General features: G+C 42.1%; 1 protein-coding gene across 3 annotated transcripts in view; it reads right to left on the bottom strand.

Moving 5' to 3' along the window:
• Window positions 1–15,000, bottom strand: part of vps8 (VPS8 subunit of CORVET complex) — a 77,581-nt gene that overhangs the window by 7,017 nt on the left and 55,564 nt on the right. For all 3 annotated transcript variants that reach the window (XM_030779989.1, XM_030779990.1, XM_030779992.1), the window contains 2 exons: window positions 13,977–14,030; window positions 7,245–7,325 (listed from right to left, as the gene is read on the bottom strand). In XM_030779989.1, coding sequence (XP_030635849.1) covers window positions 7,245–7,325; window positions 13,977–14,030 — 135 coding nt within the window. The remainder of the gene's footprint in view (window positions 1–7,244; window positions 7,326–13,976; window positions 14,031–15,000) is intronic.

Raw genomic sequence — 15,000 nt, forward strand, 5'->3', positions numbered from 1 at the left:
AGTCATGGAAAACCTCTCTCCCCCTCCTTTCCTCTCTCTCTCTTGGACACATGTGCACACGCAAACACACCAACACACACACAAATACACACCACACACACACACACACACACACACACACAGGTGTGTGTCTGCAGGCTACAGGTGACCCCTACATGGATGTGAGTGTGTGTTTTGTAAGCCTTAGGCTAAACTCCGCCTGCAGATACAGATAGCTTTGCTACGGCTCACAGCGAGAGCACATGCACTGCCTATATATCAGCCACACACATGCACACTCACACACACATGCACACACACACACGTGCACACATTCAGACTAAAATGTGTGACTAAAACACACTCTGTCTCTCTTTCACCATAGCTCACCCACAGAAACCATTAGTAAAGCTGCAGGGAGAAGAGAGAATAAATTAGCATCTCCCTCTCTCTCTCTCTCTCTCTCTCTCTCCCATTCTGACATAAAAAGATATAGGAACCATTAGCATGACAAAATGGAGTAAAATGTGTCTCTCCCCTCCGTATTTTTCTCTTTCTCTCTCTCTCTTCATTTTTCTCTACCTTCACCTTTCCCACACACACCAATCTGACATAATGACACACTGGACCTGACAGAATCAAAAGACAATAAATACAATCACCAAGTCAAATCACTCCAAAACAGGCCAAATCGTTCAAACCATCTCATTTCAGTCCTAACAGTGCAGTTCTGTTGGCTTTATTCGTAAGATGAGTTTTGTTTTACCATTGGAGACCCAGGATGTAAAATAAAGAAAACACTGGTCTATTTTACATTAATATTAATATTCATGGCAGCCCTGATATTTACTTTATAATGATAGATTCCAGGGTGATTTCCGTAACAGTTATATATTCTCACATTGTATTTCAATATATTACGTTTGTAATGACTAACACATTAGCACCCATGCTGTGAATACAAAATTCAGTTGTTTTTTTTTCCTGTATCATATCAAGTATAAAACATAAAGCATCACAATGTATATCTGTACAGACGTTTCAGTGAAGTTTACGACATTAGTTCACATAGAAGGAAAACTGAGGAGAACCATAAAAAAAGTTAGTGTACGAGAAATGCACAGAAAAGGATTGAGATGAGTTTACAAACAAGGGATAGCTGTGCAGGGTTGCCTCTACTGTGACGACAACTCCTTCAGGTGCAGGGATTAGGGTCAATGACCCAGCCCATAGTCATGGCAACATCACATCCCATTCTCTCTTGGCTAATTGGCTGGCAGATCAGTCGGACGACGTGATTGGACGACTGAGAGGGACATCAGAGTGGCGTGATATGGACACTAGACAGCTCTGACCAAGCCGAGGTGTGTCACGAAAATTATATTTACATTCCGACTTTCCGTAGGAAAAGCTAACATTTACTGTAAACACCAGAAGAGTCTTTGTGTATTTTTTTATGTTTCTGTACGGGCAACTTGGATTGTAAACTCATTGTAAACTCATTTTATTGTGTGTTTTCTGGTTGCCAAATAAATAATTTGCGGTGTATTTAGACTGACTCCTAAAACTTCCCACTGTAATTGCAACACCACTCTCTGCGTGTTTTCTATATTTACATAGTTGTTAGATGAGGGTTGGACTTGGGAGCAGTATGTTTTTTTCGACGGTATAGCTCAGAACATGAAGTACACAATGTAATTATACGATGAATGAAGAAGGCAGCAGATGCAGATGGACTTAAAATACATGCATCATCAATGGTCGTGTCCATTCTAATAACGGAAACAGACCAATCCTTCTAATTAAACTCCTTCATTATAAGAAATCACCATCTCGTGACTGGAGAGTGGAAACATGTATAAACAGACAATGAATTTCTTACATATTCAGATAATGGACAATATGGATACACATGAATTAGACTGCAATAAATACATTAAGCAGCAGACCTGGGGAAAATAGCAGAAAGAAAAAAAACCCCACCACTACATCACTATGGCTATTACGAGTCCTCTATTCCAGATGTTAGGGAAGAGACCGACACACGGAAACAAGCTCAATGGTTTTGAACTGGCCAAAATCCAAATTTGTTCGTATTGTTGAGGTGCCATCTGGGGCCGGTGGCCTATTTGAGCTTTGGGGGTGAGGATCTGACCTGTCAGTTCTTTCTCTGTGGCAGAATCATCCAGTAGATTTGGTTATTCATCAAGGGTTGATTCCATACCAGTCTTTTTCCACGTGTTCTGGGTTCCTGTTTCTTTGTGCAATATAGATCTTCAAAACTATTTTTTCCACGCGTCTTCTTTCTGAATATGTTGTCATGTTACTTCTCTTCTCTCTAAGATAATTCTAGTGGTCCCGGAGCTTGTTGAAGCCTTTGAGCCTAATGAATGTTTGCAGACAACAATAACAAAAAACCCTCACAGCCATGTGAGCTGATCATGACAGCGGAGAGAGGTTTGCTGATATTAAATTGTTCACCTGCGTAGCCTGCATGCGTTGTGGATTTCTGAGCGGGCACTCAGTTTAACATGCGACTCCGGGCGTCCCTGTGGGGCGAAATCCACGATTGAACCATGACCATGATCGAAATCCACGATCGTATAGTCGGCCGCACGCGGCGGACGAGAGAAGAACCATAGGTGGACGATCAGACTGGGATCCTGTACTGGGGTTCATCTTTCCTCAAATCAACACGTTTCCCTGAGCCTGGAGGTGGATGATTTGATTGTGGAGAATGCAGATCTCCTCGTTTTATTAGGAAGGTTCATGGAGGCGGCACGGGATATGAAGAGAACATCAAAACATGTCCTGTACTATGGGGTGGCCTCTGTTACATCTGTTACGTCTGTGTAAGGGTGTCTTTGTTCAGGAGGTCTTGTTGTGTGGAAGTCCTGAGCAAAATTAAGGGTAACTGTGTTGCACTAATGTTAAGCTGTCAAAGGGGGTGAACAGTACTAACCTGAAGGACCTAGTAATGGCATAACCGCTCGTGAACTGAGCAAGCTTTATAAACGAACGAACAAACAAACAAACAAGCAAACAAACAAACAAATGCACACACACACACACACACACACACACACACATTGTAGGATGGAGTTGCAACGCACCCCTTTGTTGTTACATTGTAAATATGCAGAAAAAAATCTCCAGCAAGACTATAAATAACAGCCTCCTCAGCTTGAGAGCAATTTACCCTAACGTGAGCGAACGATAAACAATACATAAACGGATTCTTCCTCGGATACGGTTAAAAACATCCACCGATTATGGAATTTTCTAGGTCTGTTTCTATGTCTCACTCAGCACGAACGTAGACTGTGTAAACAGGTTGACTGAGTGTTCTCTGGCGCCAAAGGAGGGGTGTTAGTGATAACTAGAGGGTCATAACTAAGACCGTGAGATCTGCACAGTCAAATCAGATGAGACAGTCAATGAGATCGTTTACGCATCAGAAAGATAGAGATGGACAGAGAGAAACAAAAAATTACTGCAAAATGACCAGAGGACAGTTACAGATACGAGGGGGCAATGGAAGCAAAGAGAAGGGAAGTACAGGTCGCTAAAGAAAAAAAAAAAAAAAAAAAAAAAAGCCATTTTTCCAAAAGATGGGAATAGGAGCAAGAAAGACGACAAAGAAAATCAGAGCGACATTGATGGAAAATCCGGCAGACACTGACAAAAGTTATGAACTGGAAGATTTTGAGGTGAGAAATGAGTGCTTTCAACATCCGAAGACTGGCAAACGGGGGCGGGGCGGGGCGGGGATGGGGGGGGGGGGCCAAAATTGAGCAGAAAGGTAAAGAAAGAGAAGAGACAGAACAAATGCCGGAACTGATGAAAGAATCCGAAGCTGCCATAAAGGTTCTCGAACAAGAGAACACTCTGTTCTCTGAGATGAGAATGCAAGAGGAGGAGAGACATCGCAGACGAGAGATGGAGTTAGAGAGATAGAGAGAGAGAAAGAGAGAGAGAGAGAGAGAGAGAGTAATACCAGCCAAAACAGAGGAAAAACACCCTAAGGTAAAATCAACTAGTTTATCTCTAGTTTCTTGTTCAATTTCAGATTGAACAGTGTGAATGATGGTACAACATCAATATAATATAAGAACTCAAATAACAAATATGCAATAACGTGAATTTATGGTATATTCTATAGAGATCTGCATATAAAGGACACAGAACATTTTCAAAGTTGATAAATAACTGTACTGAAGCATGACATTCTGGGTTGACATGGCTGGAGAAAGGGCTGGAGGAACTGCATTCAGATAATGGAAAATATGGAAATGCGTCAGTCACATTTCAACAGGTAAATTAACAGCAGGAATAGTCCTAATATTAAGGAAAGAAAACCACTAACTTGTACGTCATTACAATGACCTTTTTTAAGGTAATATGAAAATAAAAACCCCACAATGACATATTTCAAAGTTTTTCCGCTCCAGGTTTGGGGACTCATTGGACAGCAGATTTTACATTTGAGCTTTAGAGCATCACATCTGACTGAGTTGTCCTCTCATAACCTTTGATCTGTGGAATCAAACATGTTGGTCTTGTGGTGTAGGACCAAAAACTGATGTCTCTCAGACTAAAGATGAGAAACACAGCTGGTGTCCACAATGACAGAATTTGACATTCAGGCAGCAGTTCATAAGAGACACAGAGACTATGTGCTGATACAGAGCATGCAAGAGTGTGTGTTTGAGAGAGAGGGAGAGAGAGAGAGAGAGAGAGAGAGAGAGTGTGTGTGTGTGTGTGAGTGTGTGTGTGTGTGTGTGTGTGTGTGTGAGAGTGTGAGTGTGTGTGTGTGTGTGTGTGTGTGTGAGTGAGTGAGTGAGTGTGTGTGTGTGTGAGAGAGTGTGTGTGTGTGCGCGTGAGAGTGTGTGTGCGTGTGCGCGTGAGAGAGAGAGTGTGTGTGTGTGTGTGTGTGTGTGTGGCGTAGGTGGGAGCGGGTGCAGTGAGGTGAAATAAAGGCATTAATAAGGTCTGAGATTAAAGCGTACTTTAATCAGTGAAATGGAAAGAGGAAATACACTGGATAAGAACAGAGACAATAGCTCTCTAACTCAATGACCACTCACCTAAAACACAGGCAGATATACGTTGTGTGTGTGTCTAAATTGGGTGTGTGTGTGTGTGTGTGTGTGTGCGCGTGTGTGTGTATGCGTGTGTGTGTGTGTGTGTGTGTGTATGTATGTGTATATGTGTGTATGTGTGTATACATGTGTGTGTGTGTGTGTGTGTGTGTGTGTGTGTGTGTGTATATATATATATATATATATACACATACATACATACATACATACATACATACTTACACACACATATATATATACAGATACACACACACACACACACGCACACGCGCACACACACACACACACACATATATATATGTGTGTGTGTGTGTGTATATATATGTATTTATACATATATGTAAGTGGTAAAGGTGTGGAATGCCTGTCCCTGTGGTAAATGTAGTTTTTCACACTCTGGGGATTTGTGTTGGTGTCTGGGATCCTCCTGCATCCTTATCTAAAGGGCTTTCACTCCTCCACACAGACACTTCCACACATTCTGTCTCATTCTCTCTCTCTCTCTTGTTCCCATCTGTATCCATTCCACTCTCAAGGATTTTCTTTCAATTCTCTCTCTTACTTTCTACATTTCAACAATCTCTCTCTTTTATCTGACTGACTGCAGTTATCACTTATCTCTTGGCATGGTGAAATAGACATAAAAATGAACAGTGGCTCTGTCATTGTTCATTCAGCTTTTATTATTATTATTATTATTATGAGCTGAGGCATCAACAGTCGAGTCAGTGAGACAGTACACAGCAATAAATAAATGCCTCCTGGACAAAAACAAACGGAGAAAAGAATAAATGTGTGTGTGTGTGTGTGTGTGTGTGTGTGTGTGTGTGTGTGTGTGTGCGTGCGCATTGATTCTTCATGCTAGTGTCACTGGTAAGAAAACACTGACATCCTGCAGGCAATAGGAAGTCTCTGACTAATGTGAGAGAGAGAGACAGACAGAGAGTGAGCATGTGTGTGTGTGTGTGTATGTGTGTGTGATAAGATCTGTCTTTGTGACACTGTCAAGGACAGGGAATGCTTTGGTGACATGCCATTACTCTGCACTGGACTTCATTTCTATGCTGTATTCTCTATAACAGACATCTCACAGTACACTAGAGACAGACATGGAGCATGAGTGAGAGAGAGAAATAAAGACAGCCTGACTGAGGTCCTTAAACAGAAAAAAGTGTGTGTGTGTGTAAATGAAATAGGAAAATAGAGAGAGAACATGAGAGAACAGAGAGAGACAAAGGGAAAGACCCAGAGTGAGCAAGACAGCAGAAGACAGAAAGTCATCTGGAGAAAGAGAGAGAAAAAGGAGAGCGAGAGACAGAGAAAGAGAGAGAGAGAGAGAGAGAGAGAGAGAGAGAGAGAGAGAGAAGTGAGGGGAGGGAGTGGCAGGAGGTCAGCAGGACTCTGCCGTGTTTGCATTTGAATAGAGGGATGACTCACTGATAGAAAACCCACTCTCAGTTCACACAAACCACTCCACAGCCACACGGCTGACCACCTCACATCAAAGACTACATCTGTCTTATCTAATGACCCACGAGCCCATCTAACCGCCTCAGAAACCCAGCACACACACACACGCGCGCGCGCATGCTCTCAAACCAGATCATACTGGATCAGACTAGATCAGAACACATCAGATCAAATAAGACAAAGCTGGTCCAGATCATTCACCTATACCGCACCTGACAAGATTAGGTCAGGTACCTTCACAGCGTGCCCCGTTTGACCAGACTAAATCTGAGTAGATGAGGCCTGAGTGGACCAGATGAGATCGGTGACACTGACTCAAATGAATGGGAGTGGTCTGCCTGGTGTGGGCGAGGGCTGTGTGAGGGACTGATGCATGGTAACAAATGACTAAAGTAAACTAGTGTTTCTGGAGTGTTGTTCCTGAGGAAACACAGGACACATTGACCCAATCTCACAGACCTCTATCAGGGCTGGATACAGATGAGAGAGGGAGTAAGAGAGAGAGAGGATATAGAGAGTGAGTGTGTGAGAGAACAAGAGAGAGAGAGAGAGAGAGAGAGAGGAGATGGAGAGAGAGTCTGTGTGTGTGTGTGTATGTGTGTGTGTGTGTGTGAGAGAGAGAGAGGAGATAGAGAGCGAGTGTGTGCATGTGTGAGAGAGAGTTAGAGACAGAGAACATAAAGTTTGTCCTACCCTGGATGGTCCTCTGTAGATGCAGCGGAGTTGATCCCAGGCCTGGATCTGCTGAGCATCCAATGTGGCCTCAGCAAACAGCTACAAACCAATACAGAAAGAGATCATCAATATCCTCTCACACATAACAAACCCAGCACCATACCAGGTACAGGTTTAATGTTAGAGACCCCACAGTTCACCAAACATACTCCCAACAACTTCCAATTGACTCAGTAATATGAAACTGAACAGACACTCCAATCTCATAAACTCAGACAACACATTCAGCAAACAACAGAAAAACTTATTAAAATTAAAATGAACCCCCCCCCCCCCCACAATATCAAAGGATTATACTCAAACAACCAGGATGACTACTACAAACAAATATCAATGGCAGAAACCTAAGCCAGGCAATTTGCTGGGGATTCTTGTAAAACGGAGAAAGAAAAATACTAATACTGCGCCTGTGTCATATTACTTTGATGTAGCTTTTAGCATCGGCTGTAAAAGTCACCAAAATGTCATGGTAGTCTGATATTCATCAATATGTTGTTGGGGGGGGGGCAAGGATAGAGCACCAACCATACGCAGTCCTATTCGCTCTCTGGATTTATTTGTGTTTCTTACCTCAATTTTTGGACTTGCCTCGTTCTTTAAAGTCAACACGGTGGAGTTAATTGACCATTTTAAACTGACATTTTCAGCAATGATTAGAGACAGATAGAGAAATGCATGAATGACTACACTGTGATGCTTTGACATTTAAAATAATGATGAAAAGAAATGACAAGAAAAGAGAACGAAAAAAAAAATAGTGAACTCGAGAAGTCGGGGGAAAAACTGTGTGTGTGTGTGTGTGTCATTGTTGTACTTACTTTTCTATTTTTGCCTCGTTGTCCCAATTTTTTACTTCTGACTGATTTTATTTTTCATCTGTTCGCTTTAGTGGTGATATGAGTCTCTCTTAATATTTCTTCTTTTTTGGTCTATCTATAATTTTCAGATGCTTGATTTAAACAGTGTGTGACACTCCCTCAGGGTAGTTTTTCATCAAAATTATATGTGGAACTGTGCCCTTGTTTGAAAAAGATTTCACATAAACTCATTGACTCTCCCTGAGAATTGATGCAGGAGGACTTCACTGCCTCTGTACTCATACAACTTGCATCTTAGGAATCTCACCTATCCTCTAGCATTCTAAATTTGGACCTCTAATTTAACCAATTAATCAAATGACAACAGTCAGTCAGAGAGGGATGGGTCCTCCCTTTCGAGTCTTAGCTCAGTTGTAGGTTTCTTCCTATTTATAGCACATGGGACTTGCCATAGGCATGCTCACTGCGAATGTTTCAGGTCAGGGCACTCTGTACAGCTGCTCTGTGACTGAGCCTATTGTAAAACACATTAAACAAATAAAACTAGCCTGAGCTGCATTACATGTCTGCCATTTTAGGTCATATTATAAAGTGGTTGTGCAGTCTAGAAAAAGCCTTAGGGAAAGCATGCTGGCTAACCAAGTGTTCAGTGACAAAGGATCAAGAACTACTACGCACCGATACTCAGATTCTGGGGTCACAGGGGTGAGAGGCAGTACTCCTTAGGGATTTGTCTAGGAGAAAGTCCCCATATATTACACTGCACTAGGAACAATCTTTACAGAGTGCAATGTTGAGCAGGAAAAAAAGGGCGGTAAATAAAAGAAAACTGTTTTCCTCCTTACAGTGGTGCATGCGTGCGTGCGCGCGCGAGCTCGAACGCGCCAATTGCCTTTGGAGTTGCAATAATAAAAAAGCAATTATTATGTAGCGGAATGAGGAAAAAAATATATGTGTATGTGTGACGGCTACATCTGGACAGCACCGATTCTGCGTGACAGTGGCAAAGAGCGACAGGCTAATTCAGCCGTCGCAGCTTTCATTAAAACCACGAAGAAACACTTATTTACTCCAGCGCTGATTTAAATAAACCAATTACCCGACGTTTTTGATGGGCAGCTGGCCCGACGACAGTAGGCTAATAAAAGAGAAGAAAACATTTGACGAAAACAACTTTTCACAGTGGCTAGCGCCAGACACCGATTGCGAATCGAGTTTGACAAGTGTTGAAGTCATTTTAAAAACTGTCTGACATCAGTGCTCCACTTCAAAAGCTGGTCGACTGGCGTTTTAAACACCGAAAAGTACCATCTTTTGTCTAGACGTTGATCACGGTGATTCTGTTGCCGGCTCAGCCCTTTAGAACTATTCACACATCACCATAGAACCATCTGTGCGCTATCAAACAGATGACATCAGAGTTAAGCTTCGGAGCATAACGTTACAACAAAACATCTGCTCAGATTAGTCAGAGAGCGAGAGCGAAAGAGAGAGAGAGAGAGAGAAATTACAAAGTTTACTGTCATTTAATTCCCAAGTGACGGGAAATACCACCGCAATTACTACGTTTTTTCTTTAAGACAGCAATTAAGTTCTGTCACATGATGACACTGGGTAACATGATTATATCTGTTAGAAGTCCAGTGCTATCCGTTTTCGGAGACAACACATACAAGCATGGTACAACCAACCAATCTAACTCCAGTCAACTAACTGACAAACCCATCCATCCAAGCATTTGTTAACCTTTGGCCCATGCGTGTGTATTATTCCACCCCATCTCCAGCTCGTTATCAAGAGGAGATGACAGCCCAAACTAATTCAGATTTGTTTTGCATAGGGGAGGTCCTGTCTTTCAGTGACAGGGAGTCATCAAAGGGTTGCCAGTACAAACATTGTACTCTCGACAAATACTGACTGAAGTAGTGGAGCATGGTCTCTGCATGCACACAGTCTGTGTCGGTTCCTCAACAATTACTGCTCTTTCTTTTTCTAGATTTTTCTCATTCTGCTTGCCTGAGAGGTGGCCTCGTATCAGATCTGGGCCAAATTAATCTTCAAAATTAACACTTCCCCTTGGCATCTGCCAAAAACAGCGGGCAGATATAAGAGTGTGTGAGTATGTGTGCGTGTGTATGTGTGTGTGTGTATGTGTGTGTGTGTATACAATGCTGTGTTTTGGCTGTAATGAATTCGTTTGAAAGAAATAAAACAGAGGGAGGTCTCCAGCTGACATTTGGAACTGCTCCCCACCCCCCCACCCCCCCACCCCTTCGACAGCGCTCTACAAAGCGTGGTTAGAGCGGCTGGTCGGGGAGAAGTGCGTATTAATTAACGACGGCTCTCTGCAGATTTACCGCTGTGCTCTGGATAAACTCAGCCCACCCACAGTAATAGTTCACAACTGTCTGGGGGTGTCACCGAGGGCTCTTGAGGACAGATGCTTTGCGCGGGCGAAAAAAAGAGTGTGACGTAAGTCCGGTATCAACGACGGCCCGGAGAGGCAGTGGAGAATGCAAAGGTGTTCCACTGGAGGTTACTGACACCCGACGGGAGGTTAAGCGTGTGCATGTGTGTGTGTATCTCTTGGAAATCTCTAGTCTCATTCACCATATGACGGTGTTGGCATCTTTTTCATCAACGAACACTGAATAGCTGGCTTTCAAGAGAAAAAGTAAGGTTTTTTCCGTCACCACATGCCACAAGTGCAGTGGAATTCTTACTCACCAAACCTCTAACACCTAACAAGATAAGAAAAGAATGACAAAAGCAGTATCCACGACAACGACAACAAGCAATAACGCAGCGCAAGGACCATACAAATGGTAGATTACGTAAATAGCTGGACAGAAAGTATCATTAGAGCTACTGTTGTTTAATATTTGCACTACATGGTTGTGGAAACTGTCTCACAAGCAGGTTTGCGTCCTGATTCTGTAATATCACACCGGCCGTTGACAGGGATCTTTGACTATGCTGAGAGATTTTGTGTGACAGTGTTTAGCGTAAATGTTCTCAGTGGACCAGAGATGGCCTCCAGTGATTTTCTGGGTTATGGAAGCAAAGGCCTTGCAATTTTGCGCCAATGCACTGGCATCCAAAACATCCAGCCACTACACTCTTAAAGGTACTAATCTCAGTAACGGTTTAGATGAGGGTACAGAGTCATACAGTCCCATAGAAAATCACTAGAAAAGTGACCAACAGGAAATTGATTCACCATCTCAACTGTTACACAACCAATGACAGGAGAGCATCCCTTACTATGCTTTCAGAGAAAAAAAAAACACTTTTTCTTTATATATATATATATATATATATATATATATATATCTATTGGGAGCATTCAGACCAATACTGCTGTCTTGGTACAAGGAGTCAAATTCTGAATAGCACCTGCATATATAAATTCCTTGTTATTGACAATCCACTCAACAGTAATGTCAAAGGCTTACACAGTGACGCAATTCGTGTCGTGTGCGATTTTTAAGGTCACAGGTAAACAGGGAGCATATCCCCTAAGTCCCTGAGCACACGGCCGTGAGGAACCTCGGCGTTTCAGACACAGCGTGTGTGAGATTGACGTTTTAAGGTTTTTTTTGGGGACGTAACACAGTTCGAGACAGCTGCTTTGCAAGGATTTGATCGCGTTAGTCTCCGAGACTTAGACCGGCTTAGACCCTTGTGCCGCCGGGACCGCAGACAGGTGGAGTTTTGTTTTGTAAATCGAATCATAGGGAAAAAAAGTTGTTTAACATGTTCATCAGGGATAGACTGCGGTGGTAAATCTCACAAGGGTTTGCTCTGAAGTTAGTTATGGCTTCGAGTGTCCTCCATATCCAATGAGTAGTGGAGCTTTTTCATCAATTTTCCAGATTCCCCTTTCATGACTTTTTACTTCTGTCCACAGCACACACTCTGGTTCCTAATAAAGTCTTTAATACCTGACTCGAATGAAGTTGCCCTTTGTCTTAGTTTGTTGAGAATGATACTGTTAAACTAGGATTTATGGCCTGGACAACGCTGAAAAAAAAAAAAAGGTTTACAATGACTCAGATGTCCACACAGAGCCTGATGCGGTTTGACGCAGTTTCAGGCATAAGCTGCTGAAGTCAGAATGTTTGCAGATGCTTCAGTCAGATCATAGGTATAATGGTGTGTTCACATGTAATTGCCTTGCTAAAAAGGAACCCCTGTAATTATGGCCATTGCTTATCAGGCGATTAACTGCCTCTCATAATAGGTGTGTGTGTTGGAGGGAGGGGGGGTTGTTGGGGGGGGGTTAGATAATGATAAGAGAGGAGGAGGAAGGGGTTGAAGGGTCACATCTTCTTTTGTCCCGACAGCATCCTGTCACTCTGAATGAAACGCAGGGAGACTCAAAGGAGGAGAGCATGAATACTAAACAGAGAGAAAAAGAGTCTGTGTGTGTGTGTGTGTGTGTGTGTGTGTTTGCGTGCGTGCACACACAGTAGGGAGGCAGGTAGAGAATGCTTTATCACTCCATCCATGACAGATGAACGAGCGAATGAAAAGAGGGAGCGACCCGGTGGGTAATGCAATCATAACCACACTAATTTTCTCTGAACCAGGAGAGGGAAAAAAAAAAAAAAAAAAGCCATTTATGTTTTATGGATGAACGCACACACAAAAGAGAGAAGAGTGACAGTGAGTTTTCATTTTTCACAAAAAGGAGCGACGCTCCAGTAACAATACACCGGAGCAATGGGTGGCGGAGCACTTTTTAGAGAAATAATTTAGAATTTTTAATCACAGCGAATCCTACGCGAGCTATTCCACCTTGTGCGAAGAGTGTGTGAAAAACTCATTCACTACAAACGATATCTGCCTGTCCCTTTTACCATCCAAAAATATTAATATTAGGAAGTAAGTAACTAAATAAACTGATGCAGAGACTGGATTGAAGATTTGGACTAAAAGCAGGTGGCAGAGACTGGGTGACAGTAGGAGAAAAGTAAAGATAGTAAGAAAACAGTGGACATAGTAATAACAGGCGTCATGGCCAACATATTCACAGCCGATCAAAACTTCTTCTAGGACACCGCTCAAAAGTATCTGATATTTATATACTCATTCTACCATTTCTACCCCAAGCTCACATACAAAACCAGAGATGCATGTGATCCATTACATAGATAGTTAGGACACACAATGTCACAGGCTCAAATCTTAAACACCAAAAACAGACCAAAGCAATAATCAATTATAATTTACAGCCCATGACAAACTTGTTGAATCCAACATTAACTGTTATCTGCAGGGCTTGGGAGAAATGTTCTGTTTGCCATGTGTTATCAAATGCATCATATTTTATTATCTGTGTTTCCTTCACTTTTACAAATTTCACTCAAACTTAGTGCAAGCTGTCGACTGTGGTCGACATAATATAATCATCTCCTCAGGGATAACCAGCACGACTGATTGGAGACTTCAAACAGTTTATTAAGCCGATTGACCAATCAAAATTTAACGCCAAACCTGTGAGAAAGTATTAGAGATATAGTCTGAGAGACCCTCTTCAACCTTGTAAAGATGACTCAGTTAGTTTCAACCCACTTCTTATTGTCATTCACTTAGGACCACACAAGGCTGAATCACCGTGTAACCAGTTCAATATAGAAGCACTATTTCAATTTTGCAAAGTATGACATGTTTGTACATCTGAAGTTTTAGTTTACCACATCTGTATTGTTAAAACATTAATTATGAAGCACCCACATGGAGAATGGTTGTCTATGGCCTGAAACAACCTCTCAAGATTTCATTTCTAAATTACATAATCTTAATCTAATCTAATCGAGCATAATCTAGCCTAATCCCATTGTGAAATGTAACTCCACATATCCTTTACCTTTCTTCCATGAGTCTCTCCCCCGGGCCCGCGGTGAGCGGACGTCACTTTGTTCTGGAAAAGAAAACCAGAAGAGACAAATGATTTCTCTGACACACAACAGGACTGACAGATAAACAGAAAAGGAAGTGTGGTGAGAAAAGGAGGGAAAAAAAATGAAGAGAGACAGTCTCGATTATAGCTCAGCAGTAGTCGGAACAGCCAGTAAAGCAGAGCCATGATTATCAATGAGGATTTTTGACAGAAAATGGGATGAAGATGGCATGTTCACTCCTTCAGTGTCCTTTACATCCATGTTTGTGTGGGGGTTTTTTTTTTAGCAATACTGTGGCTAACCGTTAGGCTAATGGTTCAGATGGAATGTTAGCTGTGTCCCACTGGGTAGTGAAAAAGTTTTTTTTTTTTCCTCCTTTCTCCATTTACGTCCACCTGAGTGTAACCGTGGAAACTCGGCTCTGTCGTCAGGGGTAACTGCCAGACTTTTCTAATGAGCGTATAGCTAACGGATTCTCCCTTGATTACCTCCGTCCAGGGCACATTTCGCGTATATTAGAAAAGAGACTCGTTTGCATATTAGAGCAGAATACCATAGATCCAGTTAGCAAGACCAACTGATATACGGTGTGTCCATAAAGCTAATCTCAGCAGGAAGAAAACTAATATTAACCTGATATTTTTGGAGCAAGTGTGACCTGAGGTCAATTCAAAAGGGGCTGAGCTGCTCTTCAGGACTCTAAATTCATCTTAAACATGACATATGAATATGAACACACAATGTCCCATAGTGAGAACCACGAACTAAAACCCCCATTAAAGAATTAAATTAATGACACCGATTAGACTGTTCCAGTTAGTGCATTTTACTGTGATTAATCAAAGAAATAGGTAGTAAAATAATTAGACTTCTCACAAGATTAAGATCAGAGGCACATTTTGCTGCTACGCATAACTGACTTCATCACTAGCAAGTAGCTAAAGACATCAACGTACGGTGACGGTATATCATTACATATGATTTTGTCTA

This window comes from Chanos chanos, chromosome 7, assembly GCF_902362185.1.
Source record: "Chanos chanos chromosome 7, fChaCha1.1, whole genome shotgun sequence".
NCBI classification, from domain to species: domain Eukaryota; kingdom Metazoa; phylum Chordata; class Actinopteri; order Gonorynchiformes; family Chanidae; genus Chanos; species Chanos chanos.